Source organism: Myiozetetes cayanensis, unplaced genomic scaffold (assembly GCF_022539395.1).
Source record: "Myiozetetes cayanensis isolate MyiCay16 unplaced genomic scaffold, myiCay2020 scf5-8, whole genome shotgun sequence".
NCBI lineage: Eukaryota > Metazoa > Chordata > Aves > Passeriformes > Tyrannidae > Myiozetetes > Myiozetetes cayanensis.
Window position 1 is genome coordinate 37,616,137 of NW_026087742.1, and position 14,189 is coordinate 37,630,325.

Sequence of the window (14,189 nt, forward strand, 5' to 3'; positions counted from 1 at the left end):
GCTCATAACACAGGAGATCTGGCCACTTGGCTCCTGTTCCACTGCTGCAGTGGAGTTGGTCAAATTGGATCAATAGAGTTTTCCTTGAAAAATAACAAAAATAATTTTTCTACTCCTTGAAAGGATGACTATCCTGCTCTGTACCAATTTGCTTTCCTAGTCCCAGGGTAATTTTTTCAAGCTTCCTTTGCTTACATGTCATAGGTTGTACAGAGAGAGACACTCAGGCACTGACAGCAAAATTTCACTCTTTTCCTCAGCCCTTCAGCTCTGCTCTGCCCTCAGCTTCCAGCACTGGTCTCTAACACACCATTAAGATCAATGCTTACTACATGTACTGGGAAGTCCAGGCATCCCAGCACGCTGCAAGGATCAGGCACCCATGAGCCTGAGAGACAGTTCCAGCATCAATACTGGATTTTCCAGCTGGAATCTTCCTGCATGTGGTATGCCTAGAGTCCCTTACAGGTTTACAGGGGTTTACAGGTAAACTCCTTTTCAATAAATTATTGCCCTCAGTTTTTTTAATATATTTTCAGTAATACATCTAAAGAAAGAAAAGCCAAAACAAATAGAAAGCAGAAACAGTGGCAGATCACAAGGCGATGATAATAATTCATCCTTCTCTGAAGGAGTAGAGTTAAATCACTGGCAAGAAAAGAGACTGGACTGTCTCTTACTAGCACAGTTTGGGATTTTTCCTAGATCACACATACTTGGAAGGAAGGAAATGGGCCTTTTACATTTATTCTCTAGTATTTCTAACTGTTCAAGAATCAACAAGGCCTGTCTTTGTACAAGGCATTTAAAAATAGTGTTTTCACTCTACAGCAAACCCAAATGTCAAGTTAGTACTACAAGCGTAATTTCAGAAAGTAAATAGGTAACCACTTCTTAGGCAAATACAAGGAATACTTTGACCTCTGGCACTGATGGATGACTCATTGACTGATGCAATGATGTCACATGTCAGTGTTTTTTTGTGAGCAATGGTTCCAGTCTGTATTCTTGACTCAAGCAAAATCTCATAGGGATATGTTTTCCAAAGGTCTCCAGAGATTTTAGGCTGAGATTCAAAAATACAATTAGATGTCCAGTTCCCTGTGGTTTCAATTCACTACAGAGAAGACTAGATGCCTAGATGTTATAAGTAAAAAAGATTTGGACTCCTAGCTGTTCCAAGATTGATCATTGGGATGCAGGAGAGGAATCCAGGAGTTCAAGGATCCAACTCACTATCAATCACAGTTATAGAAATAATTCTAACTCTGTAAGAAAATTTCTTTTCTAAGACATAATTGCTCTTCATTTAATTGTAGTTGCTTTAAATAATTTGCACATGGGCAAGCAAACACATTATAGAACATTACAGAGGCATACAGGCAGCAGCACTATCAAAATTTATTTAGAGTTCAGAGACACTCCAGATTCTGTAGCATGAGTCAAAATGTAAAGGGTGACCAGGAGAGCCTCCACATTTTCTGCCTTTCCCACACCACCTAGCCCTATTTAAGAGTCATTAAAAATACAAGACAGTGAATGTACTGCTATTCTCAAAACTTTGGTATACTCTTAAGTATTTCCTGAATCAGACCAATAAAGATGCCTTCTCCAAGATGGGGTCCACTTCAAGGAAGCAGCACTCAACCCGGAAAGTATTTACTCATATGTTTAACATCACACATATTCTTTAAGTATTTTTCTGAACTGGAGCCTGAGCATTCAGAACTGCATGCCCAGTCTGTGAGCACTCATGGCCTGTGGTGAGAGGCTGAAGAACCTACAAGAGCCTTGTCAACTCACAGAAGTTTTTGCTCTAACTTTCTTATGACAATGACACAGGACCTTTGAGATCGTCCTTTATAAAACTAATGAGAAGAAGGAGGGAATACACTTGTGGTCATCAGATTTCCAGTTGAAGTAAAATGAGAAAGACAGCTAGAGAAGCAGTACGAGGGAAAATGAGGAGAGCATGTGGAAAACATGTGTTCAGCATCTCTCTTTTAGCCTGGCCCTCTGGCCTTTCCAAGCTAGAAAAACAACATGAAGCAGTGTCAGGAGCATGAAAGGAGAGAAGGGAGGGCCATAGCTCAGGTGAGAGAGGGGTGAATGTGGAGGAGGAAGAATGGGTAATAGCTTTGGGAAGCGGAGGAGGGGGATGACAGAGAAGGACTGCACCAGGGTAAGAGGATGAGTGTGCCTTTTGTGACCAGAAGTCACAATGTGAGGCTGTGGTGAAGAGTCCTTCTGAACTGTGTCAAAGAGCCTGTGCTTTGATGACAACCTGGGAGACCCAAGCACAGACAGTATGTCCTGGGAGAAGGCTGCAAGAACCACGATAGTCCATTGCAGTAAACGGCCCTTATGGCACACCTATCATCAAAAGGCAGTTACCCTTCACAGGCATGACAGAATGAACACACATCCAGTGCACTAGCAAGGGCGTTATCGACCTCACTAGCCATCCTGGCCCTAGCAGGGTCCCTCAGATATATTGTGTGTGATTCAAATGTATGTCAAAGGCCTTACATATGGTTGGTTTATACAGAAAGTTTTAGAAGTACACACTGTTTACTCAAGGAACTGGATTACCTTCTGCAGAGCTATTCTGGTCCACCTGTAAATACATGGGCTAAAGGGCTTTATGAAATGTAGTTACTGTGTATTAGCAAGTGGCAATTTTCAAAACCTGGATATCTCATATTATGAATGCTGGAGGTTTGTTTTGGTTTCTAAACACCAAAAAAATGACAGGATCAGGCTATACAACTACTGGATACCAATTTTTTTCCCCACAGTTCAAAGCCGGCTTTTATTCCCCAGTCCCCTAGGGCTAAAAAAGTTGTGTTAAACTTGCAGCATAAACTGCTGCTGGGAATTACCCTCGTCCTGATGCTCTTGTGTAGATGAATAGCAAGGTCTGTATGGTGCTTGACCAAGGCGATGAGAGGGGAGAGGACTGTGGTGCTCCCAGCCCTGCTCACACAGCAGCCTCACAGCCCAGGCACATCTGCAGCTTCCATGGTTGCTGAGAGTGACACTTATGGCATTATAAGAACTCCTACATGGAGGATGGTCACACCCAGTCTGAGGATGGCCTTCATGCTGAAGCTGGAGCTGTGCTCTCCGATTCACCATCCACACAGACAGTAAATTGTACCTTCAGGTTGCCTCAGGTACCCCTAGAAGGACAGCCTAGACTTACCCAAAAGGTTGGCTCAGAATAACTGAATCAGCCATTATCTCTGTTCTCTCAACTCACGACTTTGACGGAAAGCAAGAGGATTTTGTGGTAAAAGGGAAAAAAAAGCAGGGAGGTGGGGGGATGGGGCCAGAGTGTGTTTGCAGCTGCTGGCCATCAAATTTCAATTCAATCAACATGACTGAGTTCCAGCTCCTGGGAAAGAGAGCTTTTGACGACATATTGACATAGCCTGAACTACAGTGGTCCAAGTGGCAGTGCTATAATTATAAGGATTATATTTAATATTGCACTTCTAAATGAAGGTCTGAAACACTGTCATACTCTCTCTCTCTCCCTAAAAGCTGGCCAAAATATGTCCTAGGAACCATTATGGTAATACACAAAGTTGATAGGAAAAAAGAAACGTCAGAACTCAAATCGTTATGAAACGGGATCATGTGGCTGGCAGCTCAGGTCTGATGGGAGACGAATGAGGAGCAAAAATGAGTGTGAAAGGAAGAGCAGTTGGATTTTCAGGAAAAATGAAAAGTAGTTTTTAAAAGTACAGAATTAACTGGTTTAAGGAAGTAAGTCAATTGATAATTAATAAACTACTTACTTCTGAATTTGGATTCTTTTTGTAGCATGTTGTGGACTTCAGCCAGGCTGAGGCCTGTTTGTTGAACAAAGACCAAACCCTGCAAATATTTCTAGACTTGCTTAATTCGACACATCTTGATTTCAGTGCGATTACCCATGTGTGCACAATTAAGCACATGCATAACTGTTTCCGGGAACTGGGCCATAGAGGTAAGCAGCTGCATGTTGAAGACCAAGTGTATCTAGCTTGGAAGCATGTTGAACCAAAAGCTTTCAGAGAAGCAGAGACAATGCATTTCTTTGGAAAACAAAATAATTGTCTATAGACTAGCATAATGCCCCAAAACAAAAAGCTTGATCCTGCATTAGGTTGATGTTCAACAGTGCCAAGTCCATAGAATTTCCCATAGGCCTTTTCAGGAGGGGCAAATCAGATCAGAATCAAGACTAAAAAACGCAGGTGTTGAGATACCACAGCAGTGATGAAAAGGGAAAAAAAAAAGGGAAAGAGAGGAGGGGAGAGAAAAAGAGGAGAGGAGAGAGAGAGAAAGGGGAAGGGGAAAGGGAAAGGGAAAGAGGAAGGGGAAGGGGAAGGGAAGGAATTGGAGTGTCGGGAGATGGTTTCTAAAGCAACATAACCCTAAATAAACGGTCTGATTTTCCAAAGTGAAAAACATAAACTGAACAGCCCAAGAAGCATTTTTGCCAACTGTCACTGGGGTGGCATTTCTAAAATCTGGTGGAATGACTCATCCCAGAACAACAACTGTTGCCAACAAGGTCTTTCCTCCAGGTCTAGTTATTTGAATGAGAGAGATATAAAAACAAAATAAACAAAAAATTCAGAGACAGGTTCTTCTCTTGCGGTTCAACTCTGAAACTTCCTGTGAAGTCACCCACTCTCCAAGGTGCCTCCCTAACCCACTGAATAGGAATCCAGGTGATCCTCTGGGCTTAGGAAAGGAACAGCCCTTCTGGAGTAAAATCCCTGTTCGTTAAACCAAATTCTTCCTTCTGCACCTGGTTACCAACTCTATCACCATGGATATGTGCAGGATGCATCCTCTTGAGCCATTCTGCCCTCCATGGCAGCAAACATTACTAGGTGAAGCATGACCCTGCTGACAGGTAGCACAGTTCTCTAATGATTTGAGAGAGACAACCTTATATTCAGTGGGAGCACACCTAGTCCAAAGACTACAGTGTTGTGCAGTAATTAAACACAGCCCCATCAGCACAAATAATAATCCTTCTTTGGCTAGTACAAAATGCAACAATTTCAAAGACGCTTTCTGAAGCAGTGTTGTTTTGCTGAATAATTTATGTCCCTGAGTCCTCCAAAAATGAGCAGCATACGCTTCAATCCTGCAATAGCTATTCAGTGGAGACAGTGCACATTATGTTCAGTAAGCTCATTGCTTAAACACTGTTGCCATGACTATAAGAAAATGATTTTACTATTGTTTACAAGAAACTCTCGGAAAGTCATTACTACAGTAGCCAGAGTTTCGCCTCAAGTCAAAATTTTTGGGAAGAAAAAAAATCTGAGGTATAATTAATTTTGTGATCAAGATAATCCATTGAAAGACTTCAAAACCTGAATATATCATACAGTGAGGAATGAAAACAAGTAAGAATCACCACTGTCTCAGGACTATTAACTATCTGGTTTTCTGACTGTTTCATTGGCAAATTCCATGGAGAAGAAAAGCCCTGAACTAAATAAGTGTTGTAACTCATTTTCAAGGAAGAAATAATTTATAGAGCAAGCACCAATATAGGAGTTCAACTGTGATGTGTAATGCTGTAAAAACAAACCACTTTGTACACAATGTAAGGGAAAAAAAGACTTTAAAAATCTGACTTAGAAGAAACATTTGCGATTATGAAATATGGCTTTTCAGTGTCCTGCAATGAAACCAATACCTAGAGCACTTAGTTTTGAATTCTCTACTGCATGTACATGTACAAGAGTCCAGTACATAACCTCTTGATCTCAATAATGTGCTGATGATCAATAGTTTCCAAAACTAAAAAGTAACTCTGAAGCTGTTGGAAAGTATCCTCACATTTCCTATGGACAGTAACAGGCCACAGAACACAAAGCAAAGAGATGATTAATGGAGTGCCAGACTAAGAGTCAGGAAATCTGGGCTCCATTCCCAGTTCTGCCACTGACCTGCTGTTTGACCTTGGGTAAGACACTTGACCTTTCTGTGCTTCTGTTCCTCCTTCCATTCTTTGTCTATCTTGTCTCTTGAGGCCCTAAGCTATACAGGGAAGGGCTCAATTCTCACTGGGTGTTTGTATAACATCTACTCTAGGGAGGTGGCTGCAGAGCTCTGTAATAAAGCCAGGGTACCACAGGGATGGCTCTTGCACAATAGCATGTTTTGTTTCAAAACAGAATAGCTATGATGAACCTTCTTGGTGTTTCATCTGCTTGTTAAGGATCTTACCAGGTCTTTCAGCCAGCCTCAGGCTCAGGCAGCAGGTAAACATGTTTGCAAGATCTGCATCCTCACTTGTCAGAAGCACGTTCATGTCAATTCCTAATTGGTACTAATTTCTCTGCACCTTGATTCAGCTGTGCTTGCAAGAGCATCAGAATTATAACTGAGTGACACAGATAAAAATAGCTACAGGAGCCATTTCTGAAAAGGAATTTCTTCAGGGAAATGCCAAAACCTGTGAAACCACAGGCAGGAGATATTTTCAAATTAAAACTAAAATAAATTATAATTTTTCAATAAGTGTGTTGGAATTTTGTGGAAGTTACTCAATTAAGAAATATTTTTGTTTCTCCCACCCTAATCCATAAATGCAAACTATCCTTCATTACTACCAGATGAGAGGCAACACATGCAGGACAAGGTAGCTCCCACCTGCTAGCACTGGTGTGCAGGTGCAGCCTCACAGAGAGCTAGCTGATCAATAGCGTATATGATCTCAGTTCCAGTTCCACTTTTCTCCCAGTTTGCTGAAGCATCAAGTACATGAAACTTGGACACAGACAACTTAATTGGGAGACTAATTTGAGTACAAAATGATGCAGGACCAAGAGCAAGTAAAGCAAGAAATACTCAGTCAGGTTTGCATTTCCAGTACTTATATCTGTGGGTCAAAGGCTGAAAATGTGATTTGAATGCACCTCAAAGGCTTTGCAAACACAAACATTCAAAACTCCTGTCATAGGCTCCATCAATAATGAATTTCTTCTGAGCCATAAAACTCACTCCCAGATCTCAATGCACTTTACAAAGATGATAAATAGTACCTTTCATAAAGGAAACCAAGGTTTATGGAAATGAAATAACAGGAATAATCTGTTGAATAGATCCTAGAGTCAGAGTAGAAACACTGACTTTTTAGTTTACAGCATGCTCACCTAAAGACTGTTGTTTGAGGGTTGCAGGTATTTTGTTTTAGGTATTGGTGTTACCACTTCATTACAATTATGGGCTGATAAACTGCATCTAATAATACTTTGTAAGAACCTGACAAGGTATAACAAATTCACAAGTTGGCTCTCAAGTGTCTATGGGAAGCCTTCCAATGGAAATCCAGGACATAATAGTTTATACTTTTGTTTAAAAATAAAAACCCCACAAAAACAAAACCCCACAAACAAATAAACAAACAAAACAAACTGAAAAAAGTCCAGAAAAAAATTTGTCTCTTATTACTGTTAAGTTGAAAATGTGATCCAAATCTCATTCAACTCCTTTTCTGCAGCCAAGACCACTGCTTTTTTTCACTGCTCAAAGCTGTTCCAAACTGAAGCAGTGTGATATGGGTAAGACCCGTTTCAGGTTTACAGACACGGATTAAGATTCATGGCAAACAAAGACCTGTCATGAATCCCATCAGCCTCATCCTGCTGCTGCTGGGAGTACCACCACTGGGAAGGCATCCAAGGGAATGCTGACATATGGACACTGGAGAGAAGTTAAAGAGCAAAGACCTTATTCCTCTTCTCTTCAGAGAAGCCAGGCGCCTAAAGCTCTTCTAGGCACCATGAGCTGATTCTGTACCCTCCAAAGTGTTGTATAGTGGTTGCTTTAATCACCTGCCTGAACTCCATAGATGTGATGCTATTAGGTCATTATCATGTAGAATTGAGCCTTCTGCAGAAACCAAGGTCCCATGTGCTAGTGAGGCAGTGCCACCTGAAGAGCTTAAGGCTATAGGAGAAATAGTGGCACAGCAGGGGACACGTGCAAGGTCACAGAGACACTTCCTGGCAGAGCTGACACCTCTGTATCAGTGCTTTGTTAGCTGGAGCAGCTTGCCAGCATCCAGCTCCTCTTATACCACATAGGAAGGGCAATATAAATGGAGCAGTGGAGATACTACCCTTCCCAAAGTTGCCAAAGGGACCGGGATGGAACACTTCTTTTCCATTAATGAGACATGGTTAAGTTTCAGTTTCATAAGCCAACAGACTTAATGAGAAAGGCAGACTACAAGACTGTGAAGATGGTATCTTGGTAGAAGGGACTGTTGACAGCAGTTAGGAAGAAGAACAGAGGCATGCTGTGGCCTTTCTTAACCTGCTGACTAACCTAGCTGCTGGGGATTTTTTGGTCACTGCAACCTAACTGAGCCTCGCATACACCTTCTGCAAGCAGTGTGAGGGGAAAGTACTAATAGTGATGCAAGTCAAAGTTTCTGCAAAACAGCTTCTCTGACTCAGACATGCTTTTCTAAGGTTCAGATTTCCCCACAGAGCAGCCAACATTTTTGCTGGAGGCACACTTCTCAGCACAGGACAAACAGAAGCTGTATATCACTTTCCTTTGTTGTGGCGCTACAGACAAGGGGCTCAATTTGAGTACTGCAGGGGATGCAAGAACTCTATCAGAGAACATGCAGTAATAGCCAGGAAAGTTAAAAAGTGCTCAAGTTGGCCTTGGAGAGCACATCAAGTCCAGTAAGAGACACTGTTCCTCTGCTCACTACCTACAGCAAGTTTGGTGGTGGAAACAGCCTGTATAAACAGTTTCAGAATGGAGGAGACTTTCATTAGATGTATTCAAAGCCTAAGAAGCTTTAAATGGGGCAAATGATTTGGTGGGAGTGCGAAGGCTGAAGAGGCTCCTACACTAGTGTAAATTTAACAAATTCACTTTCTGAACTTTTCATTAAATATAGCTTTTATGCAGCTTCCAAGGAATCTTCTTGATTTTAGTTTGGAAAACATTCTCATGGCTGAGGGGAACAAAGATTTTAAACAGCGCCCATGTCCATCCTAAACAAATTTCTCCCAGCAGGCCAGAGGGCCCATGACAGCAGATCAATGTTTTCTACCCACAAAGACAATGTAACACTTCATTTTACCCGACTTGGCTACATAAATTAGCTTTATCAGAACACAGCTTCACTACTGCAGAAGCCCAAGTAGCAGACAGTGGTCCTTCACCTCGCAAACAGAACATTTCATTGCTTTGGCACTAAACTTTGTCAGGCACAAGATCCCACTCTAGTTTTGCAGGATGGTTTGTGCTTTAATCCACTTGTGCTCACTATATTGTAACATCACTTCACCACACAGCTGGTCACTTTATACTGCTTGCTTCAGACCACTTCCAAAAGTTACATACATCCACAACCAGAAAATGAAGGTATTTTTGCAGGGTACCCTGGCAGTCAACTAGCAAACACAGCAAAAAGCTTGGGAGAGGGGTTAAGTGCAAACTTGGGCAAAGACAGTACAGCACAGTCATTCCTTTAAAAATACTCAGGGATCTTTAATGCTAGCACATGAGGCCAAACCTCGGCAAGCACAGTGTGGATCATTAAAAAAAAAAAAAAAAAAAAAGTCCTAAGGAAATTAATTCAGGATCTCCACATAAAATAACTGCCTAAATTGAGGTTTTACAAGTCAACCTTGGCTCTTGATACCAGTCAGGCAACACTGTTTTCCACTGAGGTCCTCAGGGAACTGGAACAAACCCATTGACTCTTCTAGATTTGTACAGCTGTTGATGAGAATTTAGGGGAGCAGGAACAATTAACACATTCCCCTCTTTCTTGGATACATCACCTTTATGGGATTGTTTTCCCTTTTCTTTTTTTCACCTGCTTGCAGACTACATCTGAGGAGCAGACCCCTTTCACAGTCACTTTTCCAAGTACAGAAAATACTAATATATTTCATTATTATTTTAAATTAATTCTTATAATGACAAATACAGCACAACTTTGAGATAGGTGAAAGTAGAACAAGTCACCTGTGACTGATGACAAACATCCCTTAATACACTCACAGCCACCGGTGTGGTGGCTGCAATGAAAGAACCTGACCTGAATAACACAACAGTGCCCATGAGACAGAGTTCTCGGCTTGCACAGAGCAAAATGAGCAGGACTCAGCCTAAGTCAGAAGAACGATGGAACAAATTGACTGATGGAGACTTGAAACTGCAGCACAAGAACTTCGGTATTACCAGTTCAGTGCTTAAGCCACTGAGGAATGCCCTTCAGAGCTAACTGTTTATATATAATATAAATAGTATAAACAGCTAAGTGCTGGAGGGCATAACATACATATAGATGTATGTATAAAACAAAGACAGAATATTTTATCTGTTCCACTCTGCACCATGAAAAGTAACACCACCGTATAAATAAACAAATGTCAGCTCTTGGAAAATGCAGGGAGGCAGAAAGCAAAAAAGCTTCCCTAGCCATGTCCTGAACAATAAATTTTTCCTTCACACACACCCACATCCACTGGTCCAGCTAAAAAATCTGATCCCCAATCTCCAATTAGTAAATGCTGCTGCCAAAGATACTTTCTCAAAAAGCAAAGTAGCACTGTCAAATTAAGCCCAAACCAAGCCCTGCTAAAAACTCTCTCTTCTGCCAGTTTTAAACTCTCCACTGGGAAAAGATAATTATCAAATAATAGTATCAACAATGTCAGATAATCACTTTAAGCTCTTTGATATGTTCAAGTGTACGTTGTTTCAAATGTTACTGAATGTCAAATATTTACTCTTGAGTCCAACTGTGTAAATGACCCATCCAATGCCACTAAAAATTGCAGGCACACATGTAACAAGAGCAGTGGGACCTGCAAAGCAAAAGAAACAGCCCTGGGTTTTGCAAAGAGTGTCCTGATAGCCAGAATGCCCCAATGAGAGTTATGACTGCCTTTGCACTTATCTGCGTGGAGGTGTGGGGTTTTTTACGTGGTGGACTTAGACCAAGGCAGGTGGAACTTTACATTCACCTTGGAGTCAGAAAGGTGTCCGGTCTCACATGCTCAATGTGAGACTCACACCAACACTCCTGTCTTTATGTTTCCTTGTGCCAAAGCTGTACCTGCCACAACTGGAGCTCAGAGCTGCCCCTTGTTGTGGGACCCTGTGCACGTCAGATGTGCTCTGAGGAAAAAATCTGGAATTAGAGGAATAGTGTGTATAAGCTTCCACTGGATTTCCTCTTGGGAAACACCCCACAGAGGATGAATTCTGCTTAGAGATTGTTCTCTTGCCACCCATTTATAATGCACAGGGCAACAGGCTTAGTCTGCCTTGTCCTTCCTCTTCAAGTACCATTGGAATAACAGGCAGAGCAAATTCCTTCTCCAGCTGTGGCTGAAGGAAAAGCAAGACCCTATTATTTCTTGGTCCACTCCTGCCCTCTGAGTTTTCAAGAACAGGAGCACAATGCTGTACTACCTGATATATGACCCTCAGCCACTTGAATTCATCCCACTTAGACACGTGCATTTTGCATTTCCTTTTTAATATTTGCAACAATGTTCTAAGAAGCTCTTGGTAAGGGGAACATGTATTTCCATGACACAAAGACGTGACTTTGAACTGCTGCCTTTCTCTGTTTCTTAATTAGGCAGTCTGACCACAGCACCAAATGAGGAATTCCTGTGTCAAGCACAGAGTGGGAGGATCAGCGATGTGCAGTGATATCATTACAACAGTGCTGCTTCATGAGCCAGCGTTTCTTCAGTGTCGGAACACAGTTCAGGGCCCCAAACGTCATGCTCACTGAAGTCACACACCTTGTCAGCAGGATTACTGACCGCTAGCATGCAAAAACAATGGGGACTTGGTCAGACCTTTCGCTTGTCAAGGACACCTGTGTGTGGAGTTTTCTGGGACGTAACGCAACATGCAAGGTGGAGCGAGGGCCGTGCACAGCATCTCCAGCAAGGAGCAGGTTAACAGTTATTAGTGGTATTTCAGAAACAAGCACAATCTCTCTGCACTTAGGACATGAAAATCTTTCAATATTTTCTTTGGAGGCTTTTCATTTAGCATTTTCAAACAGCTGTCTCCAGATATTTCATAATAATAGTAACAACTAGTAAAAAAAATTTGAAAACAAAACAACAACAACAAAAAACCTACATAGGCCTGTCCCCTGATTCCAGAAAGTGACTTTTTCTGGGACATACATTATTAGGCAAAAGTTGTTTGTGGTTTTTTTTCCCATAAAGCAAGTGCAAAGCACTACATTAATACACACTGGAAAAATAAGATAATGGCTTTCTTGATTGTGAGGAGGAATGTGGGAGATTTAATCTGAACATTGAGTCAGGTCGAAGCGCCTAAACTCCCCTCGGACACAATGTTATCGCATTTAACGCTTACATCATCACCCTCACAAATGATGCTGAGTAACGCAGCCCCAAACGTCGATCCACGCACCGCAGCGAACTCCCGGGTAAGAAGGGAGAAACGACCACAAAGGTACCGTCTTAGCATACGTCAGGCACTAAGAAAGATAAGTTTGATGTCTGGAGCAGAGGGAGCGATCTATTTTCAGCTGTTCGAATAGCAGCCACGGGCCTATCAGGACGCAGTCATTCCTCTCTCAATGTTTCGCATGTGTGCCGAGAATTAGAGGGAGGCAGCGCAGCGCAGCGCAGCATACGCCTTCAAAAGCGTGGGGCGCTGACTGCTCGTAATAAGTAAGAGGAGACACGGCTTCGCCTCCTTGACATGTTCGGAGCAATTTCCAATTGAAAAAGGTCAACGTATCATTTACAAAGCGGCAGTGCCTGGAAAACTCTCGTAACTCTGCTCCGCGAAACACACTGGGTGACAATAACAACCCGAACATCGCTGGTGACGCCGGAGCTCGGAGCTGACCTGCAGGGCTCTCGGCACTGACCACTGCCCCGGGCCGAGTCGCTATCCGAGTTCGAGGGGCCCGGCCGCGAACTGAGCGAAAATAGATGCCTGAAACCTCTGATGAACGGGATGAAGAGGGGCAGCGGGGGGGCAACTCTCAACACGGGCGATACTTTAGCGCTACTTTTCACCCCTGCCCAGGGACGCGCGGAGAGCGCCGGCCGCCGGTGCCCTCCTCAGGGATGCAGCTGTCACCGCCTTGGCAGGGCGATGGCAGAGGCTTTTAGGACCACAACACGATTTAAGAAACAAACAAACTAACAAAAAACAACCAAACGGAAAACACCCCAAGCAATCCCAAAATCCCTTCGAGGCGCACACTCGCCCCCCGCTCGGCGCCGGGGCAGACCTGCCCAGCGCTCCTCGCACCCTCCACGCCGTGGCGGGGGTCCAGCGCCCGGCAAGGGACCACCTCAGGGTGCGGGAGGCCCGGCGTGCCGAGCCGGGCTGCCCGCGGACGCGGTGCCGGTGCGCGGCGCTGGCCCCGCACGGCGCTGGCCCCGCACGGCGCTGGCCCCGCACGGCGCTGGCCCCGCACGGCGCTGGCCCCGCACGGCGGGGCGGTGCGGGCAGGGCGGGCGCCCCGGGGGAGCGAGCGGGGGTCCCCGGCGCGGCGCCCCTCCCCGCCGGCAGCGGGCGCTGTGACTCACCGCCAGGAGCGCCGAGGCGCGCTGCTCCCCCGCCGGCTGCTCCCCGTTGATGCCGCCGTTGCCGAGGAGGTGCTGGTGGTAGTCCGGGGGCGCCGCGCCGGCGGCGGCGGAGGGGGCGGCGGCGGCGGCCGCCTTGGGGTGCTTGCCGGCCTTGCGGGCGCCCTGGCCCTGCTGCACGAGGTGCAGGAGCTGCAAGGTGCTCTCCCGCTCGCGGTCGGAGCTCTCGGCGCGGCCCCGCTCGTAGCGCCCCTCGCAGCTGAGGTGGTGCTGGCGGCAGACGGCGATGCGGGCCCGCAGCCGCTCCACGATGGCGCTGTGCACCCGGGGCGCCGCCGGGCCCCCCCCCAGCAGCCCGGCCCCCAGCCCCGCGGCCTGGGGGGGAGCCGTGTCGCCCATCGCTGGCTGCCGGTCCTGGCCCTCCGGATGGGTCGGTCCTCACTGCCGCATGGAGGAGGGCGGGGGTGGCGGGGAGAGGCGGGGGCAGCGGCGGGAGCCCGAGCCCGGGGGCTGGCGGCGGGGCGGAGGGCGGTCAGCCCCGCGCCCCAGCCCACCCCGCCCGGCCCCAGGCGGTGACGGCCCGCAGGGGTTGAC

The 14,189-nt window shown here is 45.1% G+C and overlaps 1 protein-coding gene across 1 annotated transcript in view; it reads right to left on the reverse strand.

The window, feature by feature from the left end:
- Nucleotides 1–14,108, reverse strand: part of MAML2 (mastermind like transcriptional coactivator 2) — a 209,409-nt gene extending 195,301 nt beyond the window's left edge. Inside the window, exon 1 of the mRNA XM_050334141.1 lies at nt 13,599–14,108. Within this exon, the coding sequence (XP_050190098.1) occupies nt 13,599–13,994 (396 nt within the window). The 5' untranslated portion in view covers nt 13,995–14,108. The remainder of the gene's footprint in view (nt 1–13,598) is intronic.
- Nucleotides 14,109–14,189: the final 81 nt, after the last annotated feature.